This window comes from Zingiber officinale, chromosome 1A (assembly GCF_018446385.1).
Source record: "Zingiber officinale cultivar Zhangliang chromosome 1A, Zo_v1.1, whole genome shotgun sequence".
NCBI classification, from domain to species: Eukaryota; Viridiplantae; Streptophyta; class Magnoliopsida; order Zingiberales; family Zingiberaceae; genus Zingiber; species Zingiber officinale.
In genome coordinates this window covers 179,484,980-179,503,203 of record NC_055987.1, presented here as the reverse complement: position 1 = coordinate 179,503,203, position 18,224 = coordinate 179,484,980, and the positions used below count along the sequence as shown (strand labels likewise).

Sequence of the window (18,224 nt, the reverse complement as noted above, 5' to 3'; positions counted from 1 at the left end):
TGTTTTCCTTTAAACTGATAAATCATGCACATGATTAATCTTATATATGAGTTTCCTTAGTTTATATTTTCGAGGGTCACTCATAACACTTCTAATCAGTCATATAGTGCGTCTTCCTTTAAACGACACACTATGCACATGACTTAGAAGTCAAACTTGATTTGTGAGTTTCCTTAAACATACATATGATATAAAGAATGATTTTTTTTGGGCCAACCATCTTTAACATGAATATACATCCATCCACACAAATACTCCAAACCTCCCCAAAGTTCTCACTTTGGCGATAATATTGATTCAACTAAGTATGACGAATTGTACCCACAAGAACTACAGATTAAACACTAGTTGATTCCACACAGCGAATTCCCTAGATAAATGAAAGGTTGGTTGGAAAAGAGTGAGTAAGAGAAAGATTAAGGAGAAGGTGAGATAGAAGGAATAAGAGATGATTTTAGAAGGGGATGGATGATAGATACTAGGATTTCGGTTTCGTTACGATGTTAGTTAATGCCCCTATGCATTTTTCATCTATCTAACTTTATGTTTACACTCGTGTAGAGATTCTAACTAAAGTGCAGCATAACCCTCGAGTAGGTTGCACCGGAGAGTCTACCCAATTTCTAACACTATTAAGTAAAGAGGTAACCTAGAAAGTCCGATTAAAAAGAAATCCCTATCACTAGGACCCCCCCCCCCCCTCCAGTCATACGTTCCTAGATTATATAGTCACTTTCTAACATTAATTTCGGAAAAATTCCTAAAACTCTAATCAAAACCCCTGGTAGAGCATTGATCCCCGTTTTAAGGGAATACCGTGGAAAGTAAGGGATACCCCCTGTCACTGGGTCCCATGATCTTACAATCCACGACACCTTATCTACATGGTGACTAACCCTCTACAGATTAATCCCTATGTTAATCTTTTGACTCTAGAAAGTGGGTAGCTATCGATGTCCTCTATCAATAAGGACATAATGTGTCCGGTTGAATGGGTATCCTCTGTCACTAAGGATCCCCCGGTTGTCCAGTCTAGTAGCAACCTTAACATAGAGACAAACCTTTCACATTTACATGTTTACACCATTCACATATTTCATGAAACACATAAAAAGACATAACACATATAATAAGTAGTAAATACATCATTGCATAGGAAAATGTCCAAATACAAGTTCATATATTATATCATATCATAACTACTTCCTACATCCTAGATCTAGAAATCTACTCCATTGCAAGAGAGATATAACCAAGAGACGATAAATATAGCATTTACAACTCAAAATATGGATTGAGAGAAAATATGAATATTTATCCGTGAAGAGTGACGTCCTTGGAGTCATTCCCTTGCTCTAGAGGTGGATGGATTGGTGAAAATCGAGAAGGATGAAGCCTAGGGCTCCTCTAAAGGGGAGAACCCTTCCCCAAGATCCAAGATTCCTGAAAAGGGGAGAACCCCCCCCCCTCTCCTCTTAAATAGGGTTGGTACGACCCCTGCCATGACCGTGCCCAAGTGGAACTGGTGCACGGTAGTATGGAATCCACATAGCCTGAGTGAAGTTAGTGTCTGGACGTAAGACACGACCATGCCAAAAGGCATGGCCCCACTCCAATTGAGCTCTAGAGAAATCACACAGTCGTGTAGATTTACACGGCCTGAAGTTGTCGGCCACGAGAACTGCCACATGGTCATGCTTAGGGGCACAACCATGTTCTGGTTATGCTTGGGGTAAGAGGCACAACCCTACTCTGCTCTCTTCTCCACATGCTTCTTCTTAGCGCGTTTCTGCTCCATTTCCGCCCCAAAAGCGTTTCTATCATCACAAAATAAACAAGAGTAGATCTCCGAACCAAAAGGAGTGGAAATATGATAGTATAATGAAATAGGGTGTAATAAACATAAATTATGCTCATGAAATACAAGTAAATGTACATCAAAACATGCATAAAAGTGTATATAATCTATGCACATCACTAAGTAAAAAAATATGAAGAAAAATACAAGAAAAACTATTGAAAACACAACTAATTAGTATCAGTCAATTGATATATGTTATCAATCGATTAGTACTATTCACAATTGCTTCCCATGTTCATGAATTAACTAGTACACTGTATATGCCAAATTTTGGACACATCAATGGATTGCTAATGAATGATAGTCAACTGGTCTGCATCAATCAAACTCACCAGTTGAGTTGGAATTGTTCTGTGGATGAGTTCATCCTCACCAATCGACTGGACCTTATGTTAGTTGACAGATGTGCATTAGTCAAACTATGTTGATGAACTGATGAACACCAATCACCTTATGGAAGTCGACTGATGGAATCGGTTGAACTGTCCAGTCGAGCTAGAATTGTTCTTTACACAACTCTATGAATTACAATGACTGGACCTTATGATAGTCGATCAACAACATCGATTAAATTGCCAGTCAAGCTGAAATCATTCTATATACAACCTCATAAGTACCAATCGACTGATAGCATTGGTCGAATTGCCCAGTCAGACTAGAAATGTTATGTGCATGAATTTCTTCATAGCAATCGACTAGGTCCTTATGATAGTTAACTGATAACATTTGTCTAACTGCCTAGTCGAGTTAAAATTGTTCTATATGCAACCTCACAAGCCAGTCAACTAGGGTCCTTATTATAGTCGACTGATAACATCGGTTAAACTACCCAGTCGGCCTGAAAATGTTTTGTGCATGAATTTTTTTTTATAGCATCGATTGAGTCTTGATAGTAGTCGACTGATAACATCGGTCGAATTACCCACTATGACTGAAAATGTTTTGTACGTAAATTATTGCCTAGCAGTTGACTGGGAGACCTTACCAGTCAAAATATTAGTGGTGAGATTCATTTTCTCTGCTAGCATAGGCACCATTATGCTCGTGTATAGCAGTGGAAAAATCTAATTTCGTCGTCGTTCTTCGTATTTTTCTCTATATAATGTGAAAAACTCGAAATTTAGATTAAATCCTAACCTATCCAATGCTATTAGATGGATTTATATTGATTTGGTCATCCAAAACGAATCGAATGCAAAATTGATGTATATATAACAAATCGTCGAAAAGACGATGATAAACTAATCCTAAACTCTAATACCAATTAAAAGCAATAACAATACAACAAATAAAATCAAATGATGCATCATAAGATCTAATTATCAATCATCTTGAAGGCTACATTGAAAAACCTTAATAATGACTAACAATGAACTGACTTAAATCCATCGCAAAAGTCATTGTTCCTTACTTGTTGTCGGAGTAGCACTTGCAAACGCAACGAATGATCTTACTTAGGGATCAAGTAACAACCGAAGTTCCTTCAGGATTAGAGGAGAAAGATAAAGAAGCTCAAATCATCAAGATTCAAAATGTCCAAATCAAATCAAGCTTCTTCCTTATATACTCAAGACTCATCCTGCAGGGACATCTACATAAATCTCATACTCATTAATAACTCCTTAATATTAATGAAACAGATTAACAAATCTATACATTTAACCCACATCCATTTAGTTTAAACCTTCGTTCATATATCAAATATTAAATCACTTAATAATGGAGTGTAATTGTTATACGTTGTTATTAATCTGACTGAATCCTTCGTCTTTTCCTTTCCCACTGTTTTTTCCTAATGATCATTCATGTTTCCTCTATCCCCCTTCCGGGCAAATTAAGCATTAGACAAACTGCGAGTAGAGTAATCGTCCGCTTTCATAAAATCTCTATTTAATGAAAGTTTTCACCTTTTTGTCAGCAAGACGATGCCAAAACCATGTACAGCTAACCAAACGTCAATTCCACTACCCACCCCGTGAATTCTATTAAACCACATTTATAAGAAAACAACGCAACGGCAGAAACAAAACTTCGAAATCTTTAATTCTTCACCGATATAGTGCGTCCTCGAGAAGATTCAAATTTACCATAAATAATTTCTAATGCCTTGCTATTTACCTATAAAAATAAAGGCATGAACTAAGTACTAATACACTATGAAGGGTATTTATATATATCTATATATAAACTCAGGAGTAACACTATAAAATTATAGAATATAATATTATTCGTAAATCATTATGAAGCCAACCACTAAAAATTTGAATTTCCCCGACTCGCTTAGAGTGGACCTCTATACCCACTCGATATGCATGACTCCACCTGAGATCGAGTGTTCACCGCATCAACAGGCTATAAATGAGATAACAGGTCGGTAAATGAGGTGAATACATTCTATCATATGACAAATTGATAATTTTTCTTTTATGGATGCATACATGGATATTAAGTCATTCCCTATATCTCACATGATAAGATCATGTACAAATCCACTGTTATACATGATGATCAAGTCCCCCTTATGCACCAAATCCTGCATCACAGAAGAGTAAGTCCCCTTCATGCACCAAATCATATGACATCATAAAAGAGCACAATCGTACTAAAAATTTCACATGAGCTCAAGACGACAGTTTTTTTATTTATAATTCCAAAAATAATTCACCATAATACCATATCAAGTACACAGCTAAAGAAAGAACCTACATGATTCATCATATCGATAAGGAAATAGCCATAAAATTTAAGTTTAACAGGTAAGAACTACCTTATGTGGAGGCTATAAACCATTTTGCTATTTACCCAATGCCTCTCTTCCACTGAAACACTGGTTTTTAAAAAAGGAAATATGACATAATCATCTGTGTAGGCTACATGAATTCGCTGTAATTATATTGATAATTTGCTTATAAATATTTTATATTTCCCCCATACACAATGTACAGAAACCTTGTAGACTTCCACCTTCCATATGGAGAATAACCTTCTATTTCCCCCTTATCGCTCAACTGCATATGCTCATCATTATTTCATATGTTCTATGAAACCCCACACGAAAATATATACCAACCATGTAGAATAGTGCAAATCTGCAGTTACAGGCAAATAAATACTTCCAGAGAATGCAAGCTATGCATGCTTTAAAAAAATAAAGTAGCTAAAAAACTGTAATGGAACAAAGAGCAGATGGGATCTTGTCAGCAGAAGAAGTCGATTGCAGCTGGTAGAATTGAACATTTTGCAGGAAGAAATCCTAAATGTTCTCCATCAGATTGGTAATAGATGTCACCTTTGCAAATTTCCTCAACTACTTCAATTGACTTTACACTGTAAATATTATCAGAAACAGGTTGTGTAAGATCAATTCACAAGGTTTATCAAAATTTTCGAAAAAAAAGGGAAAAGTAAATAAGAAGTAAAGGTTAAAATGAGAGGCCAAATAAATAAAAGTCAATGTCGTTGTAAATGTTACAAGAAAAAAGAACATTCCACTGTGTTTGAATCCAGGCAAAAAAGCAAAAGCTGATCCAAATATTATATCAAAAGGTCGCCACAATACATAAAATATACATCCACCTGTCAAAATTTGACGATTGAAGGATGATCATATGAACCAACCATGGCCATCATGAAACATGGAAAGGTAAAGCTTATTTAATTGGAGAAAAAAATAATTACCTTTTCAAACATACATTTTTCTCTGATATATGTGATCCATTATATAGTTTGTGCAATTTAAAAACGAAGTCATACCACTTAAAGTCTTGGAGAATCACAACCTATGATAAACAAATTAAAACATGTTAGATAAAAAAAAAAACAATTCTTGAAGCAATTTCAAGAAGGTATATCATCTAGGGAGTACAACCACCTCAAGTTTTCCACTAGATGGATCTGCTGTTGGGGTTATCTTCATCCCACCTCCAAAATATTTACCATTTCCTATACAGATAGCAGTGACATTATGGAATACCTCCCACTGCCCATCATCTATCTATAATTTAGCAAATAATACAAGGGGTCAGAAAGCTACCTAGGAAAATAAGTTCAAACTTGGAATGCAGGGACTATCTCGATTTTAACAAATACTTAAGTAAAACACAAACCTTGACTTTCAGGTTCCGACTTTCATGCCCTATGAAAGCCCTTAAAGCCCCCAAAACATAACAAAAATTTCCAAAACCTTTGTATTTAGAAGCATAATAACCTGCCTTTGCACTCCTGCATTGTTTTTACAGAACAATAACTTGAATAATGAGTACTTGTATTTGATAGAACTGAAGTCCATGACTTGAGTTTTTTTATCTCCCTCAAACAATTTAATTTAAGTTCTTACAAGTGAATGTCTGCAACATTAATGAAGAAATGATGTTCTCCAGTCTGACCGGTAATAATTCCAACATCTAGTTTAGATTTCAATCCTGGACAACAAAAACATCATGTAAACATAAAATACAAGAAGAAAAGCACGTAAAGAACTGGGAAGCTGGGAAGAATTGTATATCTATTCCACTAAACGCTTGAAATTATAAAAAAAAACACCATAAGCTTGTATATATCAACAAAATAAAACAAAAACCAATAACGCTAGAAAACCAGTGAACCAATTAGCATATTAACAAAGGTATGTTTTCATCTATGAAGCAATATTGTCAACATATTAAAAGTGAGCCTGCTTTGGATCATTATGCTTGAAGTTTTATGCTACACTTAGTTTCTTAGATGAAATTTCATCTGTAAATTTGATCTTATGCCATTTGTTGTAATGAATATTCCTACAATTTAGGAAAAATAATAAATCCCCAGAAAATCAGATGTACACCAGCATCAGTGTTCTAAAAGCTGATAAACTTTACATGATGGATTTCAGTTTTAGCCTCTGCCACCTGGACCAGGTACTGGTGGCAATTACCAAGCCAACATGGTTCTGGCACACATAACATGGGGACACTCAGCTTCTTAAATGGAATTTAATCTTTAAATTTGATTTGAGAACCAATTCATTATAATAAACACTCTTAAAATTTGAAAAAAAAAAACAAACAGCCAGTCCTCAGATATAGACCATCATTAGTGTTCCCAAAGGTGATAAACTATAAATGGTGGATTTAATTATCAGACTGGCACTTACCAGGCTGACATGATTCCAGCATACAAAACATGGTTGGTCACCTTAACATATCAAGTTCAATGGATAATCCCTGACAATTAATACATGTAACCTACCCTAAAATTTACATGTTCTCCTAATGTTTAAAAGTTTCAAATCTAAAAGGTGTATTAAAATCTAGCTTCCATTATAATTTCGTTAAAATATGACATGACAACCATGTAGTGTTTTCCCATGTCATACGTGGACCTGGACATGGAAGTCACAAGCAGCTAGATATGCAGGAACCAATTATTAACAAGAGGCAAAGTAAACCAAAAAGAACAATAAGGGAGGCTATTAAATGCATGTTTTCTTGTGTTGGAGTATGAAGACGGTATAGATTTGCAAGCAAAGTGCAGGAGCAACCAAGCCTAGCAAGATGTAGAAACACAACATTTAAAAAACAAATCCATGGTTCAATCACACACAGGTTATAAAGAGGTACCATTCAAAAATCTTCTTAATGGGAAAAAAATCTCTGTAGTTTTGATTCTTAAACTCATAATCTCAATTCATCCATTTGAGAAATGGAGAAAAGGGAATTTAACACATCTGCAAATAGAAGTCTATATGAAATGCAAAGTGAAAAATAACAACCTCTTTGAATTCTCTCAATTGCTTCATTTGGATCATTTCTCCTGGTGTAATGAAACGCATGAAACCATCAATTATGAAATAACTGTAAGCAATACCATTTAAGATATCTGTATGCAGATAAAGGAAAACATACCACGAAAATGTTCTAGCAAAATCTGAGGCAGTTCCAAGTGGAATGAGCTGAAAGAACAGAATTTATCTGTCATATATAATTAAAATATGATATAAAAGGAATGCATCTTAGAACAAGATGAGAAGATTGATCTTAAAAACAAGACAACATCACTAACACCAAGTGTGGTGGATGGTTTAAGCCCTTGTCCAAGAGCTGCCACTGGTTGACCCTCCCAGAAGAAACCATTGATGACCTGTAAGTATCAACCAACTGCAAACTAAAGAGACTAACCATGATTTGAACTTAATGGAACTAAGAACTATAACAGAATAACAACTAAGTCCACAAGGGCATATTGAAGCAAAAAATAGGACACTAGATATAAAGGTCTATCATGGAAAAAAGCTAAAAAGAATGGTTTTAAATTATACAATGCCAAGTTTTAAAATACATGTATGGATAATTGCTTATAAAAAAACATCATTGATATCTTATTTGATTAAATGAAAAGCAATAATCATACACTACATAACTGAAATAACGGGACAATGTAAATGTTGTTAGTGTCGCTTCACTCTTGCATAAATGAAAAAAATTAAACAAGCAACACATTGTTCAATAATCTTTATGATTCGGTCCCTGGGGCTATAGTGCAGCGGTAGGGCATTCAAGTTGTTACCCAGGTACTCGCGGTTCGATCCTCAGCTATGGCGTATTTGCAGAAATTTTTCCTTCAAATGGGGCACACAATCAAATAATGTTGAGCTTCTGGACTACCCGCCGCGAGCGCTTCCCGATTTACCCTGGTGGCCGGTGGAAAATTTCCATGGGACTGAGCCGGTCACCCCAAGGCTAGTCCATGAGGCTAACTGGGTTTATCAATAATCTTTATGATTCAAGCCTCTTTGCAAGATATCAGAATAAATTGACAGGTATTGTAAAGGAGAAAATAGATAAAATGTGAAAGCATAGAATAGATATTAGAAATTTGAGTTAGTTAAACATCCACATAATTTGTAGTACCATTTCTCTGCATAATTTCCTTCGTGCGTAATTTATAAAAGAACTATTTTATTGGAAAAGTATTGTCCAACATATCTGTGTCAAAGGGCCAAACAGTTAATGTGGCTTACTTTGAAATGTATACTTAGGCAAATTTTCCCGAAGACATGATTTGGTTAGGGATGCTCATCAACCCTTGCAGACTGATAATAATCAATAGACGCATCCTATTTTGATGTACCAAGTTCCTAGCTGGCAAACCATGAATAAAATATGGTAGCATTCTTTATTCTTAGATCAATTTCTTTATCTTCGTGAATGGAAGGGCAAATGAACATAATCTAATTTCTAAATTTGTAACAATTTTCTCAGAATCACTCATTTCAATTATTTGGTTTAACAAAATAAAGTGGCAACCTATCACATTTGGAGCTATCATTTTGGCGTGTTTCTTGCTAAAATTTTCAAGTGAATATAATTACAGGCAGTAGAATCAAAACGAGAAATGTACAAATAGAATTCTATAGTCATCAAAGGTAAACTTTTAGACAAACCCAATATGATAATATTGATCAAATAATAAAGAACTGAGCATTCAAACCTCATGAAGTGTACCATCACCTCCAACAGCAACTACAGCATCTACTCCCTCCTTTATTGCCTAAAAATGTCCATTAATGGGTAATTAATAGTCTTATGTCAAAAAGCAGTCATTATACAGAAATTTCACTAAATAGACTAAATGGTCATACTTCCAATGAAATTTTCTACCTCCCTTGTTATGTCCACGCCATGCAAAGGACCAGATGTAATAGACTCGTATATCTGACAATGATAAATCCACAAGCAATAAACTTAGTTGGTAATAAATGGAAGTGGGGCATATTAAACCAAATACTATGTATCTAATAGTTAGTGCTAACATGGAATTCAAAAAGTTAAAGCCGGCCAAATTATGATTATAGGTGAAACACACATTTTAGAACTTAAACCCTTTAGACAATGATATATGTATATATCACGCTTTCAGTCGCCCCGCACACTCAATCGGACATAGGAGTCAGGCACGGGGATCGGGCAACATATCAAAACCGTATGTGTGTGTATATATATATATATATATCAAACATTAACAAAAGACATGACCTTCATTATGGTGCATGAAAATACCACATGAAATAGCTGCAAAAAAGAAGACTGCATTTTTTTCATCTCTTTATTCCATTTGCAGAACAAATTTGCAAGAAAAAAATTCTCACATTAATAATTGTGTTCAAATAATGAATAGTATTCTGCATTTTTATTAGCCTATAATTAGATGGCATTCCTAGCATTACCACATGGTGAATCGAAACTCAGAGGAACTGTATAAAACATCTATTTTCACCATCTTATCTACTGAAACTCAGAAGTTTCGGAACTTTTTGCCGGCTTGATAATCACATTATCTAGAGACAAGAATTTCTTCTTAATTATTTCAATTTTAGCACCCACCAATAAGAGCATATCAAAAGAGTCTAGAGCAATTACCCAAATATAGCGCTTGATGTTGAGAAATGCCGAAATCAGATCCCTAAGTTCTAATATGCCTGAATCAAGCCCTTCACATTTTATAGACCAAAACACCTTCCATTTTGAATCAGGTTATTTGGTAAAACTACTTGAGTAACTGAAGAAATCCAAAAAGAAATTAAAAAACAGGAGGCAAATGCCCCTTTAAAAGCAAGCCTATATGTAACAATTTGAAAGGACAAATTAATTAATTTCAGTTAGTCAATCAACTTCACCAAATAGCTTGACTGACTGAAATAATCTATTTTTTTAAAAGAAAAGAAATAAAAATTTAATTTTTCTAATTTCATTCATTAAGTTGTTTCAACAATGCCCATGATAGACTGAAATCAATAAATGTTGCTTAACTTTCAAATAAAAAACATTTACCTATTAAATTAAATGGCCATTTACCCTCTGTTTTTTTTTTAATCCTCAGTCAATCATTTTCAGAGAGCCCCTCCCATTTTTTGAAATATCTCATTTTTAAAAAGTATTAACAGGCAAAAGATATTTCTACTAGATACTTTCTCTTTATAGATAGTTTCAGTCAATCAAGTTATTTACCAACACCTTAACTAACTAAAATAGAATATTTTTCTGTTTTTAAAATTAAAAATATATTACTTATACAATTAAATAAGCATTTGCCACCTATTTTTTTCTATGAATTGTTTTTCAATCAAATAAGTAGTTCAATGGAATAGCTTGAATCTTTGAATCAAAGTGTTGGTGAAATAGCTTGAAATCTGGTACAACAAAAAAAGAAAGACCTGATTCAGACATTCTAGAACCTATGGTTGCTACTGTGGCATTTCCAAGTATCAAGAGGCCCTATTTAGGTAACTGCTCTATAATCTAGTTAGCTGTTTAGCTTTACTCATTCAGCAAAACTGCCATAAGATTACTTAGATCAGTAGCACCGTGAAGCTTCCCCTCTCAACACATGAACAAAGAAAACCAGAAAATTTTCACTTCTCACATCTGAAAATAAATGTGTTTGCCTCCCACTTTTTCATCAGCATTCATTATGCTGTTATCAGAATGTGCCATGATTGGGATGCCATGCAACTCAAGAATTGTTCCAGTGACATAACAGAAGCAAGATGCAAGCACATTTAGTAGAAGTTGTCAAAGATCAACTTCAGCTAACAATTGAATCATACCCAAGTTTTAATCTGTCCTGCTCATCTAGGAGCGTCATAACTCTATGTTGTAACCTGCAAACCCCTGATACAATGTAGCACTTGGGCACTGAAGAATATAACTCAAAATTCATGCTATAACCATACAGTGTATTGTTTCTACTAAATTTTCTTACCTAATTGGGATTATACTATCAAGAAAAAGATAAGAGATATATAATGAAGTTTTCATGACTGAACAAAAAAACTTATTTGTCTAGAAGATCAACTATAGGTGCTATTTAGTACGACAACTAGTGAAAAAATACATAGCAAAGAAAGATTTCCATATGATTTATTAATATAGAAAAAAATATGATTGAGATCTTAGACAACTATTGTGGGAGGTTTCAGAGTTCAAGTAAAATATCCAATAATTATCTTTATGTGCTAAAAACATGTATGATAAATTGATAATGTTGTTACTATTATTAGTCATTGAAAGTGTGGCAAATGATTTTTCTATAGTTGTAGGTTTAATCAAGCGTCAGTTCTAAGTTCCAGATTAGTCCGTCGGTTCTAAGTTCCAGATTAGTCAATGAATCAACTAATCATAATTAAAAAAATAGTGCATGCCATTTACCAACAAAATATTAATTGATGTGAGTATTTAGATTATATTTGACACCTAAATTGAGGAAATTATTAGAAACTAAGAGTGCATTTAAAGGACCTAGAAAGTAAATATATAACACTTGAGAAGGAAATATGATCAAGGAAAGAATTGTTGTGAAAAATGATGCTCCTAAGTGGGCAGATTAGATGCTTATTTTGATTTGTTTCACAAAAAGTTCAAGTTAGATTTGACATGTGTGTTATGCATCAAATGTGCAAAGGGTTTGGAATAATGTACATGAAACTCACAAAGCTTGGTGATCCTATTAGATATTGAGTTTTATCATATTTAATTTTTTTACTTCTTAAATTATTATTTTTTAAATTTTAAATGATGAAATAAATTGAACAGAATCAATAAATTAGATTTTGTGCATTGAGTTAAAGTTGAATTGGGTTCAAATGGAACTCATCAGGTAGATATAGTGATTCACATAGGTTTAAAGAGAGATGGATTCAGATTTATTTTAGCTAGTGTAGGCGAACCAAATTTTTAAGTGAGAATAGCCTGGTTTAGTCATGGTTTAAATTAGGAATATTATAAGGAGTTGAGGTTATATAAGCTCTCTCCTCTCTTCTCTTCTGTGTCTTCACACGTGCACGCCCTCTCTATCTCTTCACTGTGTGACGCCAACGCTTTGCATGTGGACACCTTGTAGTGACCAAAGGCGAGAGATACATCGTGTCAGCCATCTCTCCCCTCTCTTCCCTCTCTTTTTTTCCTCTACTCCCTAAATCCATAACGACTAGTCGATCACCCTTGGCCGAGCCAAGAGGGACCATTGACCCTCGCTCCTCTCTTCTTCCTTCTCTCTTTCTCTCCTCCCTCTCCCTACATTGTAGCCATCATTTGGCCACTTGAATTCAAGCAAAGTGAAGTCAGCCTCCTTTTCTCTCCCTTTCTGATTGTTTCTGTTGTGTCAATTGATCAAATGAACAAAGTCATTGCTCGTACATATACCAAATTAAAGGTAAAGATTCAGCGAGTACTTTTATGGTTATTATTGGGGAATGATTGACTATTTCAGACTAATTGTGACCTATTATTTAGGTCCAATTGGTTCGAGTAGTTTGTATTAATGAAACAATTGTTATTTTTGTTTTAAGTTAGTGTATCGGTTTAAAATAGAAAATTAAATTGTTGTTCGAAATTAGTGGGTGTTTAGCAATTGGGGTTTTAATCAAGGTAGTGGGATTAGAGTCGTTAATTTAGGTTGAGCCTGGGTTGGCCCGCCTCGCCCCACCAAATAATTTAAGAGGGTTGGGTTGAAATTTTATCAATTCATTTAAAAGCAGCCCTAAACATGCCAGCCTGCGGTGGGTTGACCCGCGGGATGAGAAGAACAAAAAAAATCCAAAACTTAAAACTAAAATGAAAAACTCAATGGGCTCACAACCCAAACTTAAAAATGTCAACCTTTTCTATATATATATATATTTTTTTGTTTTTTGATGGGTCCATGAACAGGCCCACCTAACCCACAATGCACCTTGGATTGGGTTGGGGATTTCCTAGTCCGCCATGCTCACCCTAACCCGCCGAATGATGGATTTTTGGCGGGGTGTCTTGCCCCACCATGAGCCAGCCCGTCTGATAGCTTTAAGTGGGATCAAGATTAGATTTTATGTTATTATCATTATTAGAGATTTATGTTGAGTTTTCTTTCTATATTGCATTTATGATTACTCATTCGAGTAAAGCTTGCCAATTTTCAGATTTTCGAATGCATATTTAGAATTAAACTATTAGGGTTAAATAATTGATTCTTTTTCAAACTAAACACACAAAGGTGAGTGTATGCGGATTAATATAGGAAGAGCTTGATTTTAAAAATAAGAGTTGATACCCTCATTGTTCAAACTCTACCTTGTTTAGATGTCCTCATGCACGAACAAATGTATAAAAATAGATGATACATATATGTTTTTAAAAAAAGGAATTAACACGACATTCAAAATAACGAAATAAGTTTTAGAAAAGAATTAAACTATTGGGGTTAAATAATTATTTTTTTTCAAACTAAACACACAAGGGTGAGCGTATGGGGATTAATATAGGAAGAGCTTGATTTTAAAAATAAGAGTTGATACCCTCATTATTCGTCACTTGATTCCTATAATTTAGACTTTTCATTTATTTGTTGACTTATATGTTGATACTTTATATTTTTATGATGCATACCCTTACTGGGACATCATATGCTAATACATAGTTAAATTAGCACAACTTTTGTTAAAAGTTAATTTAGGTTACTTGTAAAAGCTAACTGATAAGATATAAACTCAAAGTAGAATAATCGAAGTATAAGATTTATAATGAAACTATAATTTTAGACGGAGAGAATAAATATTAAAAAAGTGAAAACTTTGAGTCTAACCTTAAACCAAAGTAGTTGATCATCCAAATGAGGTTGTAGGAGCGAGCGATCGCATGTAGTCAATATTTATTCATGAGACAGTGCCATATTGTCGTTGTATATCACTGATGACGACTTTGCTTATAAATCAATCTCTCTAAGGACGTTGCCTCAATTGATTCACTTCTTAGTTGATTTTTGATCTATTAATGATAGACTTATTGGTTTACATGTAAGCTATATTAGTGGTGACTCCAAGATATAATTAAAAGTATATTAACTTGTGATAAAAGATTACAATAAATGAGAGGAATAATTCATGACTGCAATTGATGATAAATAAGTGAAATGAAAAGGAGTTATTACATATAAAAACTAAAGATCTCAAATAAGAACTTAAAGTTATAACATAATATGTTACTTATCTTTCTTTTTTTTCCTAATCTCTCATAATTTGTGCTAAGTAACTATTTTTTTTTCTTAGCTTTGAATTTTTGCAAGTAAAGGTAATTTTGGAGTGATAGTTGGTTTTAGCCAATACTTAAAGTTGCTCACAGATCCTCAATGTGTTGATTCCTAGTTGATTTTATTCATGTACTTTTTAGTGTGTGTGTGTATATATATATATTGGAAAACTTATTTATTTGAAGCTAGTAATTATTGGCATGATTCTTGATATCCTATTATTACACTTTCACCAAGTGGAGTGCTTCCTAGTAAGTGAAAACTACACCCCTCGACATGATAGTTTTAGTTGGTAATTGAGCCAAGTTTGTTGGTTACATTTATGGATTTCATTTTTGTTGCTGTTTTATTGTTTTCTGATTTTATGATTTCTTGGTATAAGATGTTTTCTCAAGAGTCAAGGCCATGGTCTATCTTTGAGGTATAGGTTGTAAAGTAAGAGTCAAGTTTGAACCACATTACAACATGTGTTAGCATTACATTTATCTTTTTTTGTGTGTTTATACTTGACATAAACAACCAAGCATACACAAGCACCCTCTAAGACGCTTGAATTGTCTTTATTTTGTAAAAATATTAGTTTTAGGATTTAGACTTTTCAGCCCACTCTCTCTAGCCAATGGTGCACACCATCTATTCCCTTGCCACATTGCCTATCCACCTCTTTAGATGGGGATAAAGGGAAAGAAGGAAAACGTTAGTGAATTTTTTTTCTAATTTTAAAAAATTGGTTCCACCAATTTAGATAGAAAAATAGAACAACTATTAAATCCAACCAAAGAACTACAATTTAAATCCAGCTAAAAACCAAAACTATTATATCAAAATTGATGTTTTTTAAATTTATTAAATCAATTTTAGAAATTGAAGGGGAGTCTTAGCGCAACGGTAAAGTTGTTGCTTTGTGACCAAAAGGTCACGAGTTCGAATCCTGGAAACAGCGCTTGCAAAAAGCAGGGTAAGGTTGCGTACAATAGATCCTTCCCCGGGACACTGCATGGCGGGAGCTTCGTGCACCGGGCTGCCTTTTTTTCATATATATATTTTAGCTCTTTTTCCTTGTAAGGAAATGCTTCCTAAATGGTTTTTTTCCCTTTGAAGAAACACGAACTAGGATAATATTTTCTCAACCATTTTCTATAACTTTTTTCTTACCTCATTTTTTGCTTCATAATGTCTCTTTATATAGAAAAATTTCTATAGAGATTTCATGATAAAGAACAAAACTTGAATATATATAAAATATAGTTTCAATAACGAGAACATAATGAATGAAATAGTTAATATGGATGGATATTCTTGTAGACCTGTATGTAAATACATAATGTATGGGTGTGTGTGTATAATATTTTATCCTTGAATAATGTATATATCAAGTAGTGAGGCTACTTAGGGTTGTGATTGGTAAATGATTCCGCCTTCGCATAGTATCATAGCGTCACTCATGCTTATAACATTATTGGTAGTTTGTTCTAGTTGTGTCAAGGTGACGCCGAAATGACCTACATGGCTCAAATAGGTTGCTTCCAAGCTGCTGCTATTGATTTTAAAGATGTATTATCCACTTTAGATGTTCAGAATGTCGAATATGTAGGATTGGTTTAATAGGTTGCTCACCATCAAGTTTCTCCAAGGCTCGCCAAATTGACCTAGTTGTTGATAAACTAGGATTTCGTGAATTATTTATGCTTGAAATAAAGGAACTGGAAAAAACTCTTTTATGCTTGAAACAGGAACTGGAAAAAACATAGAAAACTTAACAGGAAGGACGATACTGATTGCCAAAAAAACACACACAAAAAAAAGGAAAACTTTCATAGTATTAACAAGAGCAAGCAGGCTCACGTTGCACTGTTCACCAAGCCGGGTGCGCAGATAGGGCAGAAGTTTCTTCCATTCCCTTCCAGTACATCCATTAGCACCTAATTTTTTCCCCCAAATTTCATTATTCCGTCAAGGAATAAGGAAAGGGCATGCGACCGAAGAGAGATAAGAGAAGCGAAACCTCTAGGATTTACGACGAAGACAAAGTTCTTCTTCGACCGGGAGACACTACCGCCGGTACGATCGGAGGAAAGGTCGAGGGCGGTCGAGTGGTTCGCTCTTATCAATAAAAAGGGCTTGACCGCCGTCGCTGAGACAGCGAACCCCATTCTCGGACCTTCCTCGGATGAAAAGAGGAAAAAGGAGAGATTCTACTCGTTCTGAATCTTCCAACCAACCGAAGAGGAGATGGTGCTCCGATTCGCGGCGACTTCGTCCCCTCCCGTCTTCCTCAGACAAGCAGCAATGTAGCAACATGGGCTTTAGGTCGTAGCAGGCGAAATTTCAATTTAGCCCTTTCATTTTCTGCTATTCAGGTTGACAACTTGTCTTCACAAAGTTTACAAGTTGCCGTTGCCATTGATTACAATTCGAAGGATCGAGTTGATAAAATCGAAACTTGAAGTAGGCAAGTGAGAATTTAAGGTGTAACCGTACCCTGAGCTGATCTGATCCTCCAACCAACGGACTAAACCAACCGTGCGCGTGATTCGTCGGATTTATTCAGATTACGACGTTTTTCTTGAGAAATTATCCTTAAAAAAAAGCTTTAAAATTGATTGTCGACCGGCTGAGGCTTTATTTTATGTAATACTCTTTTAAAATACTCTTAATATCTTTTTCAAAATCAGATAATTAATTAATTAATTACCTTAAAAAATTAGGCCAAAATTAAAAGGACATCATTTTATTTTATTTTTTAAAAAACCGCTCAACGTGTTTTTTTATTATAAAAAAAACCCTTATTCTTATATTGTCGCAGTAGTTGCGACTATAACTAGTATAAAAAAAATAATTGAATAAATTTTGATAACTTGAAGTAATTTTTATTAAGTCTATGCAATTTTGATAGGGATAAAAAATATTTTGATATAATAATATTGCATTTGTACTTGTATTAAGTTGACTTTAACAAATATATATTGAATTGATTTCTGAAAAGTATATTGGGGGTTGTTTCCTTAACCACTTTCTACTCTTCCTCTTATAACTTGAATAATTAAAATATATCCCTGCTGGTATAGTCGAGTGGGATTTATTGGATAATGGTTGATTTTACCGGGTTTATTTCCATGAGGATTAAATGTCTTCTCATATAAGAGGTCATTTGGTATCATGATTTATCTTCTTTTATCTCGCTATGGGGCTGATGATGATGAAGAACACTCGGAATGACTTGGTTGAATAATCAAAATATACCCTGCTGCTACACGGTTGTGGTTTGTCTCCTCAAAAGAATTAGTGAAAGTAAACACACTGAACCACCATGAACGAGAGTGCT

The 18,224-nt window shown here is 34.3% G+C and overlaps 1 protein-coding gene across 2 annotated transcripts; it reads right to left on the bottom strand.

The window, feature by feature from the left end:
- Nucleotides 1-4,675: 4,675 nt before the first annotated feature.
- Nucleotides 4,676-17,208, bottom strand: LOC122038532 (sphingoid long-chain bases kinase 2, mitochondrial-like). Of its 2 annotated transcripts, none has more exons than XM_042598326.1 (12): nucleotides 16,905-17,208; nucleotides 16,745-16,821; nucleotides 9,499-9,552; nucleotides 9,329-9,388; nucleotides 7,901-7,978; nucleotides 7,744-7,790; nucleotides 7,611-7,651; nucleotides 6,198-6,282; nucleotides 5,968-6,082; nucleotides 5,733-5,855; nucleotides 5,540-5,640; nucleotides 4,676-5,437 (listed from the first exon to the last, which is right to left on the bottom strand). In XM_042598326.1, exons 1-12 carry the CDS (start codon nucleotides 17,050-17,052, stop codon nucleotides 5,401-5,403), a joined length of 966 nt encoding a protein of 321 aa, XP_042454260.1. In that variant the 5' UTR covers nucleotides 17,053-17,208; the 3' UTR covers nucleotides 4,676-5,400. The 2 variants fall into 2 exon arrangements, with proteins under 2 accessions (XP_042454260.1, XP_042454259.1); XM_042598325.1 differs by having other exon boundaries at nucleotides 4,676-5,188; nucleotides 16,905-17,207.
- Between the last annotated feature and the right edge of the window lie 1,016 nt (nucleotides 17,209-18,224).